Source organism: Pongo pygmaeus, chromosome 23 (assembly GCF_028885625.2).
Source record: "Pongo pygmaeus isolate AG05252 chromosome 23, NHGRI_mPonPyg2-v2.0_pri, whole genome shotgun sequence".
Classification (NCBI taxonomy): Eukaryota; Metazoa; Chordata; class Mammalia; order Primates; family Hominidae; genus Pongo; species Pongo pygmaeus.
Genome location: NC_085931.1, coordinates 54,637,227 through 54,659,736, shown reverse-complemented (window position 1 = coordinate 54,659,736; position 22,510 = coordinate 54,637,227). Strand labels below are relative to the sequence as shown.

Genomic DNA, 22,510 nt, shown 5'->3' with positions numbered 1-22,510 from the left:
ATATTCACTGGAGACCATACATCGTCCTTCCATCATGTGAGCAGGTCTTCACTCACATTCTCCTGTGAAGAATTTTCCCATTCATGCTGGTAACAGTAGTAGCATGGCAGAAACTATGCAAACAGAAAAAAATAAGCCATTTAGTCTAAATTATATGAAGTGTAGAAGCAAAACTCTGGGATATATTTTCAGTTATTATTGAAACCTTGGTAACCCACGTGTTTAGGATCTCTTCTATTTATATGACATTTTGGAAAAGGAGAAAATATCAGTGGTTAACAGGGCTATGGGTTAGGCAAGGGTGTGACTCCAAAGGAGAAACATGGGGAAGTCTTGGGGGTGATGGAATCATTCTGTATCCTTATCATGGTCTTCTTAATTTGGACATTACGTTGGTCAGAGTCCAGGCAGAAAACAGATGGCACACTAAAAGGAGTGACTGATGTGAGTTTATTAAAGGATCTTTTACCCAAGCGAAGGCAGGTTCAAGTAAGGCCAGTAGTTGAGGAAGCATCTCAGGGATATGAACAGGGGGAAGCCAGGATCCCTCCTAGGCCTGAAGGGGCAAGAGAGGGAGCAGTTACTGAAATGAACGAGGACAGGGTTGCCCTCAGGGGATGAGGTCTTAGGGAGAAGAACATGACTATTGTCAAGCTGCTGCCCAGCAGGGCAGGAACTGGGGGAATAAATAGTTCACCTTCTTTCTCCTCTCACCTTCCAACCTCCTGCTGGTGCCTCACACTGGCCAAAACCAACTGAAAGCCAGGAGCATGAGAGTCCAATTAAAGCAACCCACCTGCATGTCATGCAGAGTAGATAAGAGCAGAAAGTGGATCTAGATGAACAGACAAAGAATATCTAGTGCAGTCAACCCCTCCGAGCCTCAGCATCCTTTTGGGGGTGAAAACCTTGTGTTCTCCAAAGAGGAGCTACTCAAAGTCCTGCCAGCTGCCACATTATTCCAGGGAGATGTCAATCCTGTTATGCCTCTACCCAGAATCTAAAATATTCTTTTAACCAATGCTTTTTGTATAAGGCAATGGAGGGAGTAGGAAAAGAGAAACCACATACAATTGAGCTGCTAAAACTCACATAATTGTAGCTGGTCATGAGATCTAGGTTGATAATTGTAACGCCCTTCCTCCACTTCCCATTCTATGTCTCCCTTTTTCTGTCAGCATCTTTACTGTGCAGCGTGGTTCAACTGATGAGTTACCCACCTTTACTCAGGGAACTCAGTTCTTGGGGTTCTCTTTATTGGGCTACCACAGCTGGGTTAAGGCATATAATGCATCCTGAAGCACAGCACCCTAACTTCGCAGGACATTTCGTCTTAGCCAACTCTGTAATTGAGTCATCAGCAAAGTATTCAACCATTCTATGATGTCACCTATGCTGGGTGATATGGGGTATGTGGTAAGACAATTGCATTTTGTGGGTCTGAGACCACTGTCACACTTTCTTCACCCAACAAATGAGCTCCTTCGATAAAGGCTGTATTGCATGGGATATCTTGGTGATGGATACAGCATCCCGGGGCTCCACAAATGACAGTAATGGGCAGAAGCATTTCAGACAAGGAAGCCCGATTTGAATCTGGGATGTGTATGTACACAAATCCCCACAAATCTTGAATTTTACTCTTGCCCTCTCCATGATGGCGGGGATCCAGTGTAATCTTTACCAGCTGTCTGCAAAGTCCACCCAGAGAAAGGGACTGGGCTGAGGGCTCAGTGTTGGCCTCTGCTGTTGACAGGTTGGATACTTGGCAGAGCAGTGCCAGCTCAGCCTTAGTGACAGGAAGTTCATGTTTTCAGACCAACACACTGTCTCCATTTCTGCCACCCTGAAAGCCCATGAACAAGCAGCAGTTTTCTGGGGAAGCTGACTCAGCATGTACCTATGGCTATATTGCAGGGTGTTCTTCAAAGGTATCCAGATTCCCCCTCAGTTAAGGGGCTCTGGGTCTATGACCTGGCAAAAGACCATGAATTCCCATGGGTCCCTATGACCGATATGATCAGTCCCTTTGCCTCTGTCACCCTTTGCTGGCTCTTCTGACACTATCCATCTGTCGAATGGATTAGAAGCTCTTTGGGAACAGTGTGACAAGTCTGTATGTTTCTTCTGCCCTCTCCGTACGTGAAGTCACATGCCACGTCTCTACTTGGATTCATAGGATGGGAAAGATGGACTGGGAATGATACTTGGTTCGCAATATCACAATCCAGAGGGATAGCTGCTTGCTGCCTGAGACAATAAAAGGAGCCCGTGGGACACTTTTAGGAGCAAAATAATCAGCTGTTATCTTTGTGACTTTGGTTAAAGATGGTTATTCATGTGTTTTTTAGCAAAATTACCTGCTGATTTTTTATTTTTGAAAATTGTGTTTATTCATGCTGATTATAAAAGCCATGGAAACTGGACAATAAAGGAAACTATAAAGGAAAAAAAAGAACTACCATAATTGTAATAGCCAGAGATAGCTACTATTAATATTTTGATATATTTCCTTCCAGAATTTCTTTTGTGCGTGTACGTACACACACTCACATACGTACTTAACATAGTTGAGACCATATGAAGTATAAATTACATTCTGTTTTCTCATAGAATGTTGTATCAGGAGTATTTTTCATGTCATTAAAGAAACCTTTGAAATTAATTTTTAATGGCTCCATGATGTTTTGTTAACTCTCAAGTCAAAGGGTTTGAACATTTTTAAGGTTTACATTAGGTAATGCTAAAATGCACTTCAGAAAGGTGTTAATTTATTCTTAAGCCAGAAGTTCACAGGAGTGCTTCTTGCCAGCATTGAACACTGCCATTTGAACACCCTGGCTGATTTGGTAGGCGAAAGCACAGCTTCTCATTGTGTTTTGATTTACATGTCCTTGATTTATATTGAAGTTGCATATTTTTTGCATTTGAAAGTTTCCTGTACTTCCTCTGTAAACAATTGTTTATGTCCTTTGTCCATTTTCTATGTCTAAAAATTTTGGTCCTAGCTTTATGGAGGTATAAATTATAAATTCATTCTTAAGTGTATAGCTTAATTGGCTTTCGCAATTGTTTTTGTAACCACTACAGCAGTCAAGATTTAAAACACTTCATAGCCCTAAAATTTTACATTTGCCCTGTGTAATTAATCCCCTCCTGTGACCCCCACCTCTGGCAACCGTTGACTTGCTCTCTGTCACTGTCACTATAGGTTTACCTTTTCTAAGAGTCCTCATAAATGGAGTTATACAGTGGTAGTCTTTTGTGTTTGACCACTTTGACTTACCATGTTTTAAAGATTGATCCATGTTGTTACATATCTTAACATCCCATTAATTTTTATTGCTGAGTCATATTCCTTAGTATTGATATATCACAATTTGTTTATACACTCACCAGTTGATAGACACATGCATGGGTTGTTTTCAGTTTGGGGTCATTATAGAAGATACTGCTATGATCTTTCATATACAAGTCTTTGTGTGGACATATTTTCATTTCTTGTGAGTACATGTCTAATAGTAAAATTGCTGGATTGCATGGTGAGTGTATGTTTAAATTTATGATACTATGCCACTGTTTTTCAAAGTGACTACCATCTTGCAATTCCACCAGCAGTGTGTAACAATTCCAGATGTGGCACATTCTCACCAACACTTGCTGTTGCCGGTCTTATTTTAGCCGTTCTAGAGGTGTGTAGAGGTATCTCAGTCTGTTTTAAATTTGCATTTTCCTGATGATGAATGATATTGATCCTCTTTTTATGTGATTATTGGCCATTCATATATCTTCTTTTGTTAAGTAATGGTACAAATCATTTTTCCATTTTTATCAGGTTATTTTCCTATTGGTGATTTGTAAGAGTTCTTTATATGCTCTGGGTATAAGCATTTTATCAGATATATGTTTTCAGATATTTTCCCTCAGTGTGGCTTGCTCTTTCATTTTCTTAGCTCTTTCTTTTGAAATATAAACATTTTTAATTTTGAGAAAGTCCATTTACAAAATTTTATGGGTAATATTTTGGGGGTGTCTATTCTCAGAAATCTTTGCCTAACCTAATATCACAAAGATTTAATCCTGTGTTTTCCATTAGAAGTTTAGTAACTTTAGCTTTTACATTTGGGGTTCATTTCTAGTTTTTGTATATGGTGTGAGGTAAGATTAATTCTGTTTCCATACGGGTATCCAATTTTTCCAGCACCATTTGTTGAAAAGGCAACCCTTTCTCCAATGAATTACTTTGCACCTTTGTTGGAAATTAACTAATCATTATAAGTGTGAGTATATTTCTGGATTCCTTAGTCTCTGTAGGTCTATTCTCGCATCAGTACTACGGTTTCTTGATTACTGTAGCTAAAGAGTTAAGTCTTGAAATTAGATTGTATAAGTCCTCCAAACTTGTTTTTCTATTTCAACATCATTTGACTATTCTAGGTTCTTTGCCTTTCTATATAGTCATGTTAAAATCAGTTTGTCAGTATATTTTTTTGAAAGCCTGCTAGGATTTAGATTATAAATACATTAAAAAATATTGCCATTTAACACTTTAAAAATATTGTTTTCCACTCCATAAACATGCTAAATCTTTCCACTTATTTAGTTGTCTTTAATTTTCCTAGTCAAAGTTTTATTGTTTACAATGTTCAGATCTTGCATATAATATCTAAAATTTATTCCTAAGTGTTTTTATTTTTTGATGCAACTGTACATGGAATTTTTAAAAATTTCACTTTCCAACTATTTATGGCTATTAATCAGAAACAATCAAAAATTGATGTTTGTATATTGACTTTGAATATCATGACTTTATTAAATTCACTGGTTAATTAGTTCTAGTCCTCTTGTTGTAGATTTCTTGTAAATACAGTCATGTCACCTAAAAATAAAAGCAAGCTTGCATCTTTCTTCCCAATCCGTATGCCTCTTATTTTGTTTTCTAGCTTTATTTTACTGGCTGTGACAATTTTACTCTCTAGACAGTTTTACTGGCCAGGACTTGCTAGAGTGTTAAGTATAATGTTGAACGGAAATGGTGATATTAGACATTCCTGCTTATTCCTGATCTTAGAAAGCATTCCATTTTACACCATTGAGTGTGATATTAGCCATGGATTATTTTTGTTGTTGCTGTTGTTGATGTCCTTTATTAGTTTAAGGAATTTTCTGTTACTTGTTTGCTGAAAGTGTTTATCAAGTATGTTGAATTCTGTCAATTGGTTTTTCTGTGTCTATTCTATTGAGCATGTAGTTTTTCTCCATTATTCTATTACTATGGTAAATTACATTGCTTGATTTTCAAATGTTAAGCCAACCTTGCATCCTGGGAGTAAATCTCACTAAGTGATAATATATTATTATCCTTTTCATATGTTACTTGAGTCTGTTTGTTAAATTTTGTTAAGAATTTTTTTCATCTTTTTAAATGAGTGATGTTTGTCTAACATTGCCTTTTCTTGTAGAATCTTTGTCTGAGTTTGGGATCAGAGTAACACTGACCTTGGGACATGTGCTGGGAAATGTTTCCTTCCTGAACCCTGCTTTCTGCTTGGTGTTATTTATATTCTTTAAATGTTGATAGAATTCACCTGAGAAGCCATTTAGGCCTGGAGTTAGTTTTGGGGAATATTTTAAATCATAAATTAGTTTGAGAATGTTAATATAGAATTATTTGAGTTTTCTCTTTCTTCTTGGGTCATTTTGGTAATTTGTGTTTTTCAACAAATGTTTTTCCCATTCTTTCTCTCCTCTCTTTCTGTGACTCCAAGTACATATATATCAGACCATCTAGTATTATATAACATGTTTTTACATCTATTCATTTTATAAATATATGTATATTCTGTATTCTTCATATTGGTTGGGTTCAGTTGATCTATATTTAAGTCACTCACTCTTTTCTCTGTCTTCTCCATTCTTTTGTTAAGCCTAGTCGGTAAATTTTTTATTCCAGATAGTATATTTTTCTCTTCTAGAATTTCCATTTAGTTCTTTTTATTGTATCCATTTTCTCTACTGAGATTTCCTGTCTTTTGATTTATTGTGGGCATATTTTTATTTATTCCATTAAGGATAGTTATAAACATTGCTTTTAAAATCCTGTGTGTTGATCCAGTATTTGAGTTATCCATTTCATCTTAATTGTCAAATGTATTGGCATAATGCTATTTATAATATTCCTTCATTATCCTTTTTTAAAATAACTATTTTAGGACAGTTTTAAATTTAAAGAATTATTGTAAAGACAGTACAGAGAATTTCAGTATACTCCACCCCAGTTTTCCTATTATTATCTTTCATTAGTATGGTACCTTTTTCACAATTAATGAACGAATATTGATACATTATTATTGAATACTGATTATTGAATATTGATACATTATTATTAAAGTCTCAGTTTTCCCATGATTTTTATTTTCTGTTCCAGGATGTCATCTAGGATGCCCCATAGCACTTAGTAATCATCACATGTCCTTAGTGTCCTCTTGAGTATGACAGTTACTTAAGATTTCCTTGTTTTTTGATGACCTTGCAAGTTTTGAGGATTACTGGTTAAATATTTTAAAGAATGTTCTTCAGTTGGGATTTGGGTGATTAGACTGGAGTAATGTGTTCTGGGGAGAAAGACCATACAGGTAAAGTGCCATTCTCATCACAGCATATTGAAGGTACATAGAGTCAACATGACTTGTCACTGTTGATGTTGACCTTGATCACATGGCTCCAGGTAGTGTCCTTTTACTTTCAACCTATCTGGGTCTTTACATTAAACGTGTCTCTCTTGTGACTGCATAAATTTGGATCTTGTTTTATAAAGAAATCTATTCTGATAATCTCTACCTTTTAATAAAATATTTACTCCTTTAATAGTTAAAGTAATTATTGATATGTTTGGCTTTGAGTCTCCCTTTTATCCCCTTGACCGCTGTTTTTTTGTTTTGTTTTGTTTCTGTTTGTTTGTTCATTTTCTCTTGCCTTCTTTTTAGATTATTTGAATATTTTTTATAATTCCATTTTAATTTTCTTATAGTCTTTTTAGCTACACTTCTTTGCATAATTTTTAATGGTCGCTCTGGGAATTGTAATATACACCCTTAATTGTTCCCAGTCTACATGCAGTAAATATTGTACCACTTCACATAAAATGAAGAACCTGTGCAAGCATATAGGCCTATATCTGGCCCTCCATGTCCTTTATAAAGTAGTCCCCCCTTATCCATGGGGAATATATTCCAAGACCCCCCAGTGAATGACTGAAGCCACAGATAGTACCAAATCCAATTGCTATCAATTGGAATATGTTTCTGTTCATGTCTTCCACCAACAAATTTAATGCCTTTTTTTTCTTTTTGAGACAGAGTCTCGCTCTCTTTCCCAGGCTAGAGTGCAGTGGTGTGATCTCTGCTCACTGCAAGCCCCGTCTCCTGGGTTCACACCATTCTCCTGCCTTAGCCTCCCGAGTAGCTGGGACTACAGGCACCTGCCACCACGCCTGGCTAATTTTTTTTTTTTTTTTTTTAGTAGAGACGGGGTTTCACCGTGTTAGCCAGGATGGTCTCGATCTCCTGACCTCGTGATCTACCTGCCTCGGCCTCCCAAAGTGCTGGGATTACAGGCTTGACCACCACGCCCGGCCTTAATGCCTTTTTTAACTAAGCACTTCCCACATACTGTATCATAACTTTTGCAGTTTGAGGTGTGACTGCTAAATTAGCATGAATTTCTTATTTCTTCTTCATAATTTTATGGAAGGAAGATTCATTTTTACTGTTGAATACAACCTCAGCATACAACTTTTTTTCTTTCTTATTAGGTCAAGAACTTTCACCTTTTCCCTTAAAGGAAGCACTTTACAGCTTCTTTGGCATATACAAATTGCCAGCATCATTACTCTTTGCTTTGGGGCCATTATTAAGTAAACAAGGGTTACCTGAACACAAACACTGCAGTATTACAACAGTTAACCTGACAACCAGGATGGTTACTGAATGACTGACAGGTGTGTGGTGTACACAGTGTGGACACACTAAACAAAGGAATGATTCACATCCCAGGCAGCATGGAGCAGAACCCTGGGATTTCATCACACTACTCAGAATGGTGTACAATTTAAAACTTATGAATTGTTTATTTCTGGAACTTTCCATTTAATATTTTTGGACCTTGGTTGACTATGGGTAGCTGAAACCATGGAAAGTAGAACTATGGATGAGGTGGGACTGCTGTGAATACTAGATACTGACCTAGGTTACATATCTCATAAGACAGTGTTATTATTTTTTCCTTTAAGTATCTTTAAAGAGATTAGGAAGAAGAAAGCCTTTTTTATTTTTTTTTCCAGAAATTTACCATTTCTGACACTGTTTTCATTCCTTTCCGAGGAGTCAAGATCTTCATCTGCTAGCATTTTCCTTCAGTCTGAAGAACTTAGTTTATTGAGGTATATAGGTATACTAATGATGGATTCCCTTAGTTTTATCTTATTTAGAAATATCTTTATTTCTCCTTCATTTTTAAAGGAAGTTCTCTTGGATGAAAAATCTTCGAGTAACTTTTTGCATTCTTTTGGAACTTCATGACATTGTTCCACATCTTTCCACTTCTGTTGTTTTGAATGAAATGTCATCTGTTAAATTGGCATCTTCCTGTATCTAATGAGTCACTTTTCTCTTATTGAATTCGAGACCTACCCTTTGAATTTGACTTTCAGCTTTGTAGCTATGATGTACCTTGGCAAGGCCTTTTTCATATATATCATGCTTGATGTTTGTTGTGTATCTTAAATCTGTAAATGTATATCTTTAATCAGACTTGGGAAAATTTTGGCCTTTATTTCTTCAAATATTTTTTTCTGTCCGATTCTCTCTCCTCTCCTTCTGTGACTCCAAGTATATGTATGTCAAACCATCTAGTATTATATAACATGTTTTTAAGTCTACTCATTTGATAAATATATGTGTATTCTGTAGTCTTCATATTGGTTGGGTTCAGTTGGTCTATATTTAAGTTCACTCACTCTTTTCTCTATCTTCTCTATTCTTTTGTTAAGTCTGTTCAGTAAATTTTTTATTTCAGATAGTATATTTTTCTTTTCTAGAATTTCCATTTATTTCTTTTTATTGTATTTGTTTCTCTGCTGAGATGTCCTATCCTTTGATTTATTGTGGGAATATTTTTATTTATTTTACTGAAGATAGTTGTAATCACTGCTTTTAAAATCCTGCATGTTAATGCCAGTATTTGGGTTATCTCAGTTGATTTTCACTTCTCTTTAGTATGAGTTCAATTTTTTCTGGTTGTTCTTATGTGCTATATTTTTGTAATATATCCTGGACATTTGGAATGTTAAATTGTGGAGACTCTAAATTCAGTTATTTTTTTCTAATGAATGTTCTTTCTGTTATTTTAGTAGTCAATTATCTTGTTGGACTCAAACTGCATACTGTTTCTTGGGTGGCAGCTCTGATCTCAGTTCAGATCTTTTGTGTTTAGCTAAGCTATTTTGAGTATATATTCTGAGCAGGTGAAGTTCAGGAGCCAGTAAGAATTATGGTGAGTTGGATAGAATTTGGGGATCCCTCTCTGGCTGTTTCTCTTCCAAGATTTCTTCTTTCTCTCTTTTGGCTGGGATTAGTCTTCTAGTTTTCCAGGCCATAAAGGCTACTTACTATTATTTTTTTTTAACTGATGTTCCTGCCACTCCTCATGCTGCAGTGCCTCATTTGAGGCTGAAAGCATTGAAAATAGCACACCCCCACAGTTCTCCTCTTAGCATGGATTCCCCACAAGACTTTGCCTGCTCTGGTCGCAGTACTTTCAAATAGCTGCTTTTGATAATTATGTCCAGATTTTATAGTGATTATCTGGAGGAGGGTTGGGCCAGTAGGATCTTATTTTACCATTATTGGAAGAAGTCAAATTTTAGTATGTTCTTATTAATTTGTATAAGCACTTTATGCTTTAAGAATTTTAACAATTTATTGTATATGTTTATAATTTTATTAATCTGTCGTTCGGCTTTTAAATTTTGTTTTGTGTTTATGGTATACAAAAATCTTATATTTTGATGTAATTAAATAGGTAAGTTTGAGATTTCTTAAGTTTCGCTTAAAAATTCATTCTTATTCAAGTACCAGATAAGCACATGCCTAGATTTTTTTCTACTTTTTTTGTAGTCATAGTTTTTACATTTAACTTTTTAATTTCTTTTAAATTTATTTTAGTATGTAATACTAAGTGAAGATCTCCTTTGATATTTTCCCCAAAGAGCGAGGTGATTTCCTAAACATAATATATAGAAGCTGATTTTATTTGTCATAGCAGCTGTAGTTTCCATTATAAGAAGTTACTTTTCAATTTGCTGAAATTTAAGATGAACATATATAATATTGACAAACTATATCAAAGTAATTGACAAATTTTGGTGAAGAAAGACTCAAATTTGAGTCACAAAAATGCAAAAAGAATTTATGTGAATAGTAGTACATGAAGCCAAAGTCATGTTCTACTTTTTTAGACGTGGCCATGTGTGCCTAACAAAATCCATTAATCAGTCTCTGTCTCTCTTTCTCATGATCATGTCCACAGTGCTAGCAGCAGAAGTAGAAAGAGGCATTTATCAAGTATTAGCTGCCATAATCATAATCATAGCAAAAGTGCTATAGAATTATTAGATGCTGTAATAATAATAATATTTACATAATAAGTGCTATAATGGAAGGATACATAGTGTAATGAGAGTCTAATAGGGAAAACAGCACTGGCTATGGAAATTAGGGAAGGCTTCCTTGAGGAAACAGTTATTGCATTGACACCTGAAAGAGGAGTAGAATTAACTAGGAAAGTATGGGAAGTAGGTCATGATGGGTGACATGGCAGTTGGCAAAGGAAGAAACAAGCAGAAGGGACCAAGGGCAGGGAAGAGTACAGCTCTTTGGATGAACGGAGAGACCAATGTGGCTGGAGCTAAGAGAGCCCGGGGAGCATGCCATGGGGTGAGGATAGGGAGGTGAGCAGGGCCACACCATTGCAGGCTTGTACGTTTCAGAAGGAGTGTCGTTTTTATCCTAAGAGCAGTGGGGAGTCATGGAAAGATTTTAAGCAAGAGAGTAATCTGATCGGATTTGCTTTTTTTTTTTTTTTTCTGAGATGGAGTCTTGCTCTGTCGCCCAGGCTGGAGTGCGGTGGCACGATCTCGGCTCACTGCAAGCTCCGCCTCCTGGGTTCACGCCATTCTCCTGCCTCAGCCTCCTGAGTAGCTGGGATTACAGGCACCCGCCACCATGCCCGGCTAATTTTTTTTTTTTTTTTTTTTTTGTATTTTTAGTAGAGACGGGGTTTCACCCTGTTAGCCAGGATGGTCTCGATCTCCTGACCTCGTGATCTGCCCGCCTCCGCCTCCCAAAGTGCCGGGATTACAGGCGTGAGACACCGCGCCCGGCCCAGATTTGTATTTTTAAAAGATCAGGCTGGTAGAGGTATGGAAATATATTGGAGGAAGGCAAGAGTAGGTACAAGAAGACCCATTAGGAGATTATTGCAATAATTTAAGTGAAGCTTGGTATATATGTAGATGTATGAATAGATGGATATCTGGCTGGGTGGATATGTAACCTAAGTTGAACTGGGCAGACTCATGGGCTGTCATCTTACAGCTACTTAATTTTGTTTCCCACTGCCCCTTTAAATTTACTCAATTGGGTTAGTTCTTTTGCCCGTGGATAAAAACGTGAGCAGATCTTGCTTTTCCAGGTTTGTCTTGGATCATAGAAAGAGCCTTAATTTAGTCATGCAACTGCCAGTCTCACACAGCCATCGAAGATGTAAGCTTGATTGAAACGTGAATTGCATTTCCTCCCTGTTAGGGCCCGTTACAGGCACGAGTAGAGGTGGCATGATGGCAGCTTCTCCCTTTCCCACTTTGCACTTCTCTTCTTTCCTCATTTTGTAAACTAAGTTTCGGCCTCCTCTAGGAATTAAAATGCACAGAGGAAGTAGAGGAACAAAAGGGGAGGCTGAAAGTTCTCATTTGACTGGCACTGCCATGAGCTTGAAGCTGCGTTCTTGGGGCCGATCAAGTGTTCAAAGGTGTTTGCTTTCATGAAGCGCTGTTGAGGGGTTTTGGATTTCACATTTGATGAAGGCAGATGCATCTCTAGCCCTGCTGATTGCCTATTTCCTTCTCAGCCCCTGGGAATCTGGGAAGAGAGAAAGCAAGCCTTCTCTATTAAGGCCTGTTCATTTCTCCAGGTGGCTTTCTTGGGCAAGGACGAAGATGCTGCTGTGTGTGTGTGCGTGCACGTGCTCTCCCTCAAGTGGCCCGCTCTCCCTCATGTGGCCCACTCTTCCTCATGTGGCCCACGTCTGATCCCCATGAAACTCTCAGCAGTTATTTTCCTGATGACTCTGACAGAGCAAGCCGTCCAACCAAACTGCCCCCGCCCTGCGCTCCCTGCAAAATTTTTTGTTCTCAATGGCCAGCCAGCTCATCTCTCACCTGCAAGGTTTCTAGCTGGGAGTCAGGCACTGATACATCCCACCCCCAATTGCAGGGGACAAGAATCAAGCTCCCTGAGTGGAACAAGGCTTCAGGTGAGGAGTAGGCATCCTTCACTCTCTCTTTTGTGCTGGGGTTGGGACTCAAGCATACCAAAAGATTTTCTCCCAATATTCACTCTTTTATCCTCTATTATCTGGATTTTTTAATACCCTAGATGTAGATAAAGAATTTGTTTGTGTAACCAGTTCGCTCTCAGTCATTAATTTTTAGCAATCAAAACAGGGCAGTCTGTTTCCTGCCCACTTTGAGATCTCATATCAATTATCTAAGGAACTCAGCCCAAACTACTTTTTGCCATCCTGTTAGGGAAGGATAGGTATGGTTTAGTGTATAAGTCACAGAAGGTGTATGTGACACAGGTCAGTGTATGTGATGGAATGCTTGCTGGTTTTCCAGCCTGCAACCGAGGCTTTTTGACCTATTAGCTCTAATCCTTATCACAGCCCTCCCAGTAGGTGGTATTATTCTCATGTTACAGATGAGAGGAATACAGAATCAGCATAGTGAGCAGCGAGTCTGAGGTCACATCAGTAGGAAGTGCAGAAGCAGGTACTCTGGTCTTTCTGAAACCCATGCTCACATCAGGTTGCTCCCGCAGGCGTCTTATAACTCTGAAATTATTGGACTCTGAGTCATGGGACCATATTCACTTTGGAAATGTGTTTTTGAACAATTTTCCAATTATTCTTGCTAAGACTTTAAATCTATACTAACTTTCTATTGCTGCCATAACAAAGTACACAAGCTTAGTGGCTTATAACAACACATGTATTATCTTCATGTTCGGTAGGTTAGAAGCCCAACATGGGTTCACTGGGCTAGAATAAGGAATCAGCAGGGCTTTTTTCCTTCTGGGGAATCTGGGGGCAAATTAATTTCTTGCTTTTTCCAGCTTCTAAAGGCCACCTGCATTTGTTGGTTCACAGCCCCTTCTTCTGTCTTTCAAAGCCACCAGCGTCACACCTCTGCCCTTCTGTCCTCACGTCTTTTGATGGCTGCAGCTAGGAAAAGCTCTCCAATTTTAAGAATGTATGGGATTAGAGTGGGCCTACCTGGATAAACCAGGAGAGTCGCTCCATCTCCAGATCCGCCCTCCACCACATCTACCATGTTTCTTTGCTGGGGCAAGAACGTAGTCACAGAGGCTCAGGATTAGAGGGTGGACCCCATGGGGGCCATTGTCCTCCCTGCCACAACATAGAGGCTCTTCACATGATGAATTTGAAGGAATTATTTTATGGACATTATTATTTTAATCAAATCCCTTAGATTCTTCCTTCAGTGTATGCTACCATTAACAATATAGAGACATGCAGATCTAATATCAGTTTGATTTTTCCTTGCTTTAAAAAATCAATTCGTAGTACTATTTTACTAAATGATTTTGTTTATATTAGATTTGAAACTTCATATAAATGCATTGTTGCCATTTTCAATTCAACATTAAGTACCTAATCCATGCAGTGTTATAGAAAAAATGTTTAAAGTAATGTTTTTTGTTGTTACTTTTAAATCCAGATTTGGACTTAAAGCCACCACTAAAATCAATTGGAAGCAATTTCTAACATCATTTCATGAGCCTCAGGGGTTGCAAGTTAGCAATAAAGGTCCCCTGACAAAAAGAAATAGGTATGTAAAAAAAAAAAAAGAACAAATTTTAGTTACACATATCATAATATGTAAAAGATCAGAGAATATCTGTGTTACTTTTTCTGCATTTATTGAATGATCGATTAGTCTCCATTGAATAATTGCCAACTTTTATATAGTGATTTACCGTTGACAAATTTTTCTTATTGAAAACTGCCTTAAACTATAAGGTTGGTATAATTATTATTTCAGTTTGTAGATGAGAAACATAAGATGATACAATCTTAACTCCATCACCTGCTCAGAGTGTGGTGGAGGCAGCTGTGGACCACAAAGGCTCCAGGCACACAGGCCGCCACGGCAAGCACTGCTCCCCAGCTCTAAGCATATCCTTGTAACATTGTCTGTAAACGTGTATTTGTTAGGTGTTACATGGAAAGGAATAATATATGTTCATTTGTTTTCCAGCCACTGAGTGGCCCAGATATCATGGGTCATGGAGATTATTTGTCTATCATTATTTCTGTTTTCGTTCTAATATCTATTATAACCTCAGATTTGCAATACCAAATATCTTGTGATGGGGCCCCAAAATGTTTTTTAAAAAATTTAATAATATGAAATTTTAGAATTTAGCTTTTTGCTCTGAGAAGTATTTTATGTTGATGCATATCCTGTATTCATTGCCCTCTATGAATCTTAAAGAAAAAAACAGGCTTTATAATCTTGGCACGTTCATTGAAAGTGCTGTGCTCTACTGTAAAGTAAAATATGCCATGGAGTTAATTCACATTTCGTGGGTCCTGTCCCTGTCTCGGGGATTTATGAATATTTAATAAACTGCCCCTGTTAACAGCCTTGCAGGTAATCAGAGCGTTCCCTCTCTGCTCCAGAGCTGCAACCTCTGAGTTCATTCCTTATGTGAAGTTACTTCTGTTTCTTTATAATTTTCTTGTCCAATAGCATGTTGTCTAGAGAGGCTGTCAGAATTAAACTTAAAGTTTTATTTACTTTAAAACAGTGGTTCTTAAACGGGGACAATTTTTCCTCCCAGGAGATATCTGGCAATGTCACGGACATTTTTGGTTATCACACTGAGGGTGGGGAAGCTACTGATGGGAGCTGATCATAACCCCAAAAGACACAAACACCATCATCCTTAAAGGTTGAAACCTCAGAAGATCAAAATCATGAAAATATAATTCTGAAAAAAAAAATTAAAAATTATTTAGGCCGGCACAGTGGCTCACGCCTATAATCCCAGCACGTTGGGAGGCTGAGGTGGGTGGATCACCTGAGATCAAGAGTTCGAGACCAGCCTGACCAACGTGGAGAAACCCCATCTCTACTAAAATACAAAATGAGCCAGGCGTGGTGGCGCATGCCTGTAATCCCAGCTACTCGGGAGGCTGAGGCAGGAGAATTGCTTGAACCTGGGATGCAGAGGTTTGCAGTGAGCTGAGATCTCACCATTGCATTCCAGCCTGGGCAACAAGAGCGAAACTTCATCTCAAAAAAAAAAAAAATTGTTTTAAAGATATTTATTTACATTGTAAAACGGGATTTATTTGAGAAACATAAAAACACAATAGAACACTTCAGAGGCCACTTTACACAAAAAATAGGCAAAAATGACACATATTTTTCAAGCATAAACACTCAGATATACTAGTGACCATCACATAGGTGTGACAGATATGAGCAGATAAACCATATTCCTTAAGAAATAGGTCAAAAAGTGAAACATATAAATGCATATCACTATGGTGGGTAATTGCATGCACCCGGTTTCATAACTGCAGTCATTCAGAATACGGTGACAGATAACCTAAGTCTTTTGCAAGATCAATCAAAATCCGCGATGGGTCACCACTGCCTGTACAGTCGCCTGAAGAGCCAAGATCTTGAGAAATTTTATCTTTTACAAATGCAGTGAACAAAAATGACATCTCTTCATATACTGAGCGAGTTTCAGTGTTTGTACACAACACACAATGCTCACACACTAAGGCAACGTTGTGATAACGCACTTTTGTGGAGTCAAATTTCCGATGTCCAAGGCAGTGGCAGAAAATGTCGCAGCTCTGAGAGAGAGCTGTGTTCTCTCTGGGCTCCCAGCTGATTGGATGGTGCTGGCCAACACTGAGGGCACATCTTCCCCCTGCACCCTCCCTGCCCCCTCAGACCCACACACTAATCTCCAGAAACGCCCTCACAGGCACACCCAACACAGTGCTTTACCAGGTTTCTAGGTGTGCCTTCATCCAGTCAAGGTGACACCTGAAATTAAGTCCACAAATCTACTCTCGGCAACTTGGTACCCACAGGCATCTCCTTAAACCACACTTAATTTCTAAATAACGACAATAGCAAGGTCGTAGTTCCACCTAACATGATGCAACTATGCTGTGTACGATCCCTTGCCTAGTATTTGGCTTTGGGATTTTAATCTTTCGAGATTGTGCTTTTTGCGATTTTAGGCATTAGGGGCTTTAGAATTTAGAGATTTTGGTCTTTTGGGAGTTCAACATTTGGGATTATGGCATTTGGGATTGCATCTTTCAGGATTAAGATCCAAACCTGCACTGATCTAGTGGGTGGAAGCCAGGGATTCTGCTCAACACTCTGCAGTGAGTCCCCACAGCAAAGAGCTCTCCAGCCCCTATGTCAGGGGTACCCGGTGGATAAAATCTTCTGTAAAAAGCATCTGTTCATGCCAGTGCTGGCAGTCTGTAGAAAAACAAGGTTCTAACAAGTCATGTGAGGAACTCAGCCTCAGGAAGCCAGCATATGTTTCTGAAAAGTGGTGGTAGACGTAGGCTTATTGTTTCTGCACAAACAGAAGAAGCTAAGATGGCTGTATAGATGCAGCAACAAAAACTCCCAGACAAATCTGAGAATGGTTCCGCAGGTAAACTGACTGTCATTCATGGCTTCGTGGGAAAGGTAGGATGATCTAGTAGAACATCAGAAAAGAGAAGCACCCAATGGTATATTGTGATAAGATTCTGACAGTCTCCCTTTCTGAGCCAAGTCCACATTGAACTTGGTTTTGGTCTCCAGAGGGGGTAGTCATGGCCTTCAGGAGCACACATGTACACTGACGGGCCCTGAGCTCAGGGATGAAAGAGGCCATAGAGGGAAAGGGGGCTCTGACAATATAGGGGATCATGGTCGTTGTCAATGGAAAGGGAGAGGCTGAGAAGGCTGCTGTCCTTGCAGTTCTGAATAGGGAATTTGTGCCCTCAGTTATCATGTGGATGAGACAGCTACAATGTGCTGCACACACAGGAGGGAGGGCTCCCAGCTTCCCAGCCACTGAGGTCTCAGCACTGGTCCACGGTCCCTTTATTGGTCTTGTTTGAGACCAAAACCACAGGTGTGCAAGATGGCTGATGAGTTGGTCTCGTGGGGAGAGGAGATGGTCCAGCAAGGCTCGCCCTGCATTCATGGCATCTCTCTAATCACAGTAACTGAGGTTCAGATGAGCCCCACAAGTGCAGCACACTGTCAGGAAAAAGAGCCACCCACAGAGAAAGCTCTATTGTATTGTGGTGAGGGTACTTGTTTCTTGCATTAAGAAAAGAACAAAGTTCAAGAACATAATCTTATTCCTGCTTTTCTCCTAATCCTCTTGTAGCATCAACTCTAGAAGTGAATCTCGCAAGGAAAACATCATCACAAAGTTATTTAGATGCACTGAAGATCGCTCTGCATCACTGAAGAAAGCATTACTGATAATCAACACTGTAAGATTTTGAAAGCCTTCTCTTGTGAAACACTCATTGTTTCTAAGAATGCAAACACTCAGAGTGAGACCAATAACAACTCCATATTCGTTCATTTATCCATCCAACAAACACTTCTTGAGCCCCCGTTACATGCTGGGAATTATTCTGAGCACTTAGGGATAGAAGCCCCGACCTCAAGAGTTGAGTCTAGTTGGGAGGACGGACAATGGAAAATTAACTGCAATACAGTAACATAAGTGCCAATTGTGATGGGAATAATGTGTGGCAAGATCGTAATGGTTGTAGTGACTCATCGTCACTCACTGTTTAATTAACAAACAACCCAGACCTGGTGACCCTTCCCCACCCTAACCTACAGTTGATCAGTTCATAACCAACTTATTGCCCAAAACAGGAGCATTTTCTTAGTGTCAAAATAGCCTACTTAATTTTTTAATTGTACTACAAAGAGAGGCTAATTCATGAATTTGCAACCTGCTTTTTCTCACGTTCACCATTAGCTCCTGTCTGACTTTAATATTGTTTTAGAAAGCAGCATTTGGATCCTTTTGATACGCAGCAACATTTACTAAGCACATTTGGTAATTGAAGCTCTAGTAAACAGTGAGGAGCAGGGTGAATTACTGTTTCTGAGACTCACACAGGACTGTGTACAAATGATTTCAGAGGCCAAAGGCATCCCTTAGCTCAGCATCAGCCTCCTAGAACCTGCCGTGGAGGGAGTGTCTGGGAGTGGAGGGTGGTGCCCCAGGGAGAAGCCAGCACTGCCTGGGGGTGGCCTCCAGGTTTGCGGTTTGCTGTCTGTGGAGACCCCAGCACCTGCCTCTGCCACACTAGAACGCTATTGCATGGGATTTCCAAGCACAGTGTGGATTCAGGAACATGGGGTTCTTTGAATGAATCTTTACACCTACGTGACTTGGTCTCTCTGAATGAACAATAATGTTGAGTGCTTACTATGTGCCAGGCACCATCTTAAATGATTCGGCGGTATACTCTCTAAATCCTCTTCACACCTTGGCGAGGCAAACATGATTATTATCTCCATCTGACAGATGAGGAAAGGAGGCTTCTATGCTAAGTAACCCGCCTGAAGCTGCGCAGATAGTGGTGTTGGAGGCCACCAGGCTCTAGAGCAGCCACACTCCAGCACTGGGCAGGGCTGCCTGGGACCCTGCTGGCTGAGCCACGTGGGAAAAGATAAACGAGGCCTTTGTGCGTTACCTCCCCACTCAGGTTCTAATAGTATACTGAAGAAGTAATTTAATTAAAAATAGGGAAACCTTCATTTACTTTAATGGAGGACTATACAATAATGCTAATCACTCCAACTATTAGACTATTTAAAAGTCATTGTTGTGCTATTCAACTCGAAATCAATAAACAGACAGTGTAGGTTAAGAATTGAGTACGTAGTCCATGCTGGGCCCCCGTGCTGGGCACTTAGGCTAAGCACACAGATGATTAATGCTATGTCCTTGCCGATGAGCTCACACTCTGGGCTATCACATCATGGCATTAACAATCAGATGCCTTACAGTTACATAGTGCATGGTTTCAGAGTGAGATTCCCCTCCCTTCCCATCCCCCCACCATGCACCCCACCACGGAGGGGACTAGGTAAGAAGGAGAACAAGGGTGGGAGCCAGGAGTGGGCAGGGCTGGGCGTTTTGCCTGGCTGCTCAGGGCAGTCATGGAAAACAAATCTCTCTCCTGCTATAGAGAGGGATGCAGAATGTTTAAAAGACTGCTTTAGATCCACGCCCAGGCATGCATCCCATTTGCTATATGTGCTGCCTCCAAATGCTGCCACCAACTCTGCAAGTGGACCCAACTGCTGTGATCACTTACATTTAAATCAGGTGTGGCTTACTTGCTATCAGTCATCCAGAAGTAATTTGCATCCTGCCTTTTTACCTAGTCTTGATGTTGTTATTTGTAGCTGACATGACTTAGTTAATAGAAAGTCCAATAGAATCTTCCCAGAAAACATTAGAGTTAATAATAGGATTTAGAAGGTCATTGGATACAAGGTCGATACACAAAGACCAACAATATTTCTATAAACTGCAATAAACTATTAGAAAAAGATGAATTTTTAAAATGTTATTTCTAATAACATTTTAAAAAATCAAATACATAGAAATATGTCTTACAAAAACGTGCAAATTCTACACATTGAAGACTACAATGATTGCTTACAAAAATCATGCCATTCCTTCACAAACTAAACTTTCAGAAAATACAGGAGGAAGGAACACTTCCAGACTCATTCTCTGAGGCCAGTATTACCCAGATACCAAAACCAAGCAAAGGCATCACAAGAAAAGAACCACAGGCCAATATCCTTTGTGACTATAGTTGCAAAAATTCTCAACAAAATATTAGCAAACCAAATCCAGCAACACATAACAAGGCTTAAGTGCTGTGACCACATGGGATTCATCCCAGGATTGCAAAGTTGGTTTAACTTCCCCCAAAATCAATTAATATCATATACAAAATTAGTAGAGTGAGGAACAGAACTACATGATTATCTCAAAAGATGCAAAAACAGTATTTGAAAACTCCAACACCTGTTCATGATAATAACTTTCCACAAATTAGAGCAGAAAAGAAATACCTTCACCTGATAAAGGGAATTTGCAACAAACCCATAGCCAGCAGCACAGTTAATGGTAAAAGACTGAACGCCTTCTTCCTAAGATCAGGAACACCACAAGAATATCACCTCTCGCTGCTTCTAGTCAACACTGTGCTAGAGTTCTGGACAGTCCCATCAGGAAAGAAAAAGAAATAAAAGGCATTAAGATTGAAAAGGAAGAAGTAAAACTGTCTTTGTACACAGACGATACAATCTTGTGTGTAGAAAATTCTAAGGAATTTGTGTATGTGTGCATACACACATACTGCTAGAACTAATAAATGAATTTATAAGGTTGCAGAAATATAAGATTAACATACAAAAATCAGTTATACTTCTATAAACTAGCTGTGAGCAATCTGAAAAGGAACTTCTGAAAGCAATTCCATTCACAATAGCATCAAAAAGAATAAAATACCTAGGAATAAATTTATCAAAAGAAGTGCCAGATTTGTATACTGAAAATTACAAAACATTGTTAAAGGAAAGTAAAGAATATGTAAATAAATGAAAATACATTCCATATTTATAGATCAGAGACAATATTATTAAAATGACAGTTCTCTCCAAATTGCTTTATAGATTCAGGGCAAACCCTATCAACATCCCAGCTGGCTTTTTTTTTTTTCTTTTTTTTGCTTTTGAAAAGCTATCTGAAAATTCATATGGAAATACAAAGGTGGAAGAACAGCCAAAATAATCTTGGAAAAGAAGAACAAAGTTAGAATACTTACACTTCCAGAATTTGAATCTTAGTGTAAAGCTATAGTAGTAAAGACTGTGTGTTACTGGTTTGAAGACCTACATGTAGATCAATGGAACAGAGTTGAGAGTTCAAAAATAAACCCTTTCATTTATGGTCCATTTATTTTTGACAAATTCAGTGGGGGAAAGGAAAATATCTGTTAAAATGTTAAGAGGACAATTGGATATCCATATGCAAAAAGATGAATTCAGTCCCTTACCTTACACCATACACAAATAGATCTAAATATAAAAGCTAAACTCATAAAAATCTTAGAAGAAAAACATATATAAATCTTTGTGACCTTGTATTAGGCAAACATTTCTTAATGACACCAAAGTATAACCCATAAAAAAAACAAATTGATACATTGGACTTTATCAAAATTAAATTTCATGCTTCAAAAGATACCTTTAAGAAAGTGAAAAGACAAGCCACAGACTGGGAGAAGATATATGCAAATCATATATCTGGTAAACAACTTGTATCTAGAATATACAAGTACTTTTAGAACTCAATAAGAAGACAACCTAATTTTTTAAATGGGTAAAATATATTAATAGACATTTTACCCAAGAAGATCTATGAACAGCCAATACAATCTTTTATGAACCCGTGAAAAGATACTTGACAGTATTGGTCACTAGAGAAACTCAAAGCCACGAGGTACCACTTCTCACCCTCTAGGATGGCTATAATCAAAAAGACAGACAATAATAAGTGTTGACAAGGATATGTGGAGATACTGGAACTCTCATATACTGCTCGTGAAAATGCAAAATGGCACAGCCACTGTGGAAAACAGCATGGCCGTTTCTATAAAAATTAAATGTGACTTACAGAACCCAGCAATTCCACTCCTAAGTATCTACCCAAGAGAAATAAAAACATGTCCACACAAAGACTTGTGAGCAAATGTTCATAACAACATTATTCACTATTTCCAAACTGGAAACAATCCAAATGTCCATCAACTTGTAACAAAATAAACAAAATCTGGCAATGTAATGCCCGATTGGGAATAAAAAGGAGCATGGATGAGCCTCAAAAACACTATGTTAGGAGAAAGAAGCCAGATGCAGGAAACCATGTATTTATGATTCTATTTACATGAAATATCCAGAAAAAGGCAAATATCTAGAGACAGAAAATGGAGTCATTGCCTTAGACTGGGGCTAGAAATGGGGACAGACTGCAAATGTGCATGAGATTTCTTTTGG

The 22,510-nt window shown here is 38.6% G+C and overlaps 1 protein-coding gene across 4 annotated transcripts in view; it reads left to right on the top strand.

Moving 5' to 3' along the window:
* Positions 1-22,510, top strand: part of EFCAB6 (EF-hand calcium binding domain 6) — a 300,279-nt gene that overhangs the window by 121,523 nt on the left and 156,246 nt on the right. For 3 of the 4 annotated variants that reach the window (XM_054470030.2, XM_054470029.2, XM_063663108.1), the window contains 2 exons: positions 14,078-14,188; positions 17,790-17,898. In XM_054470030.2, coding sequence (XP_054326005.2) covers positions 14,078-14,188; positions 17,790-17,898 — 220 coding nt within the window. The remainder of the gene's footprint in view (positions 1-14,077; positions 14,189-17,789; positions 17,899-22,510) is intronic. The other variant, XM_063663109.1, reaches the window with a different exon arrangement.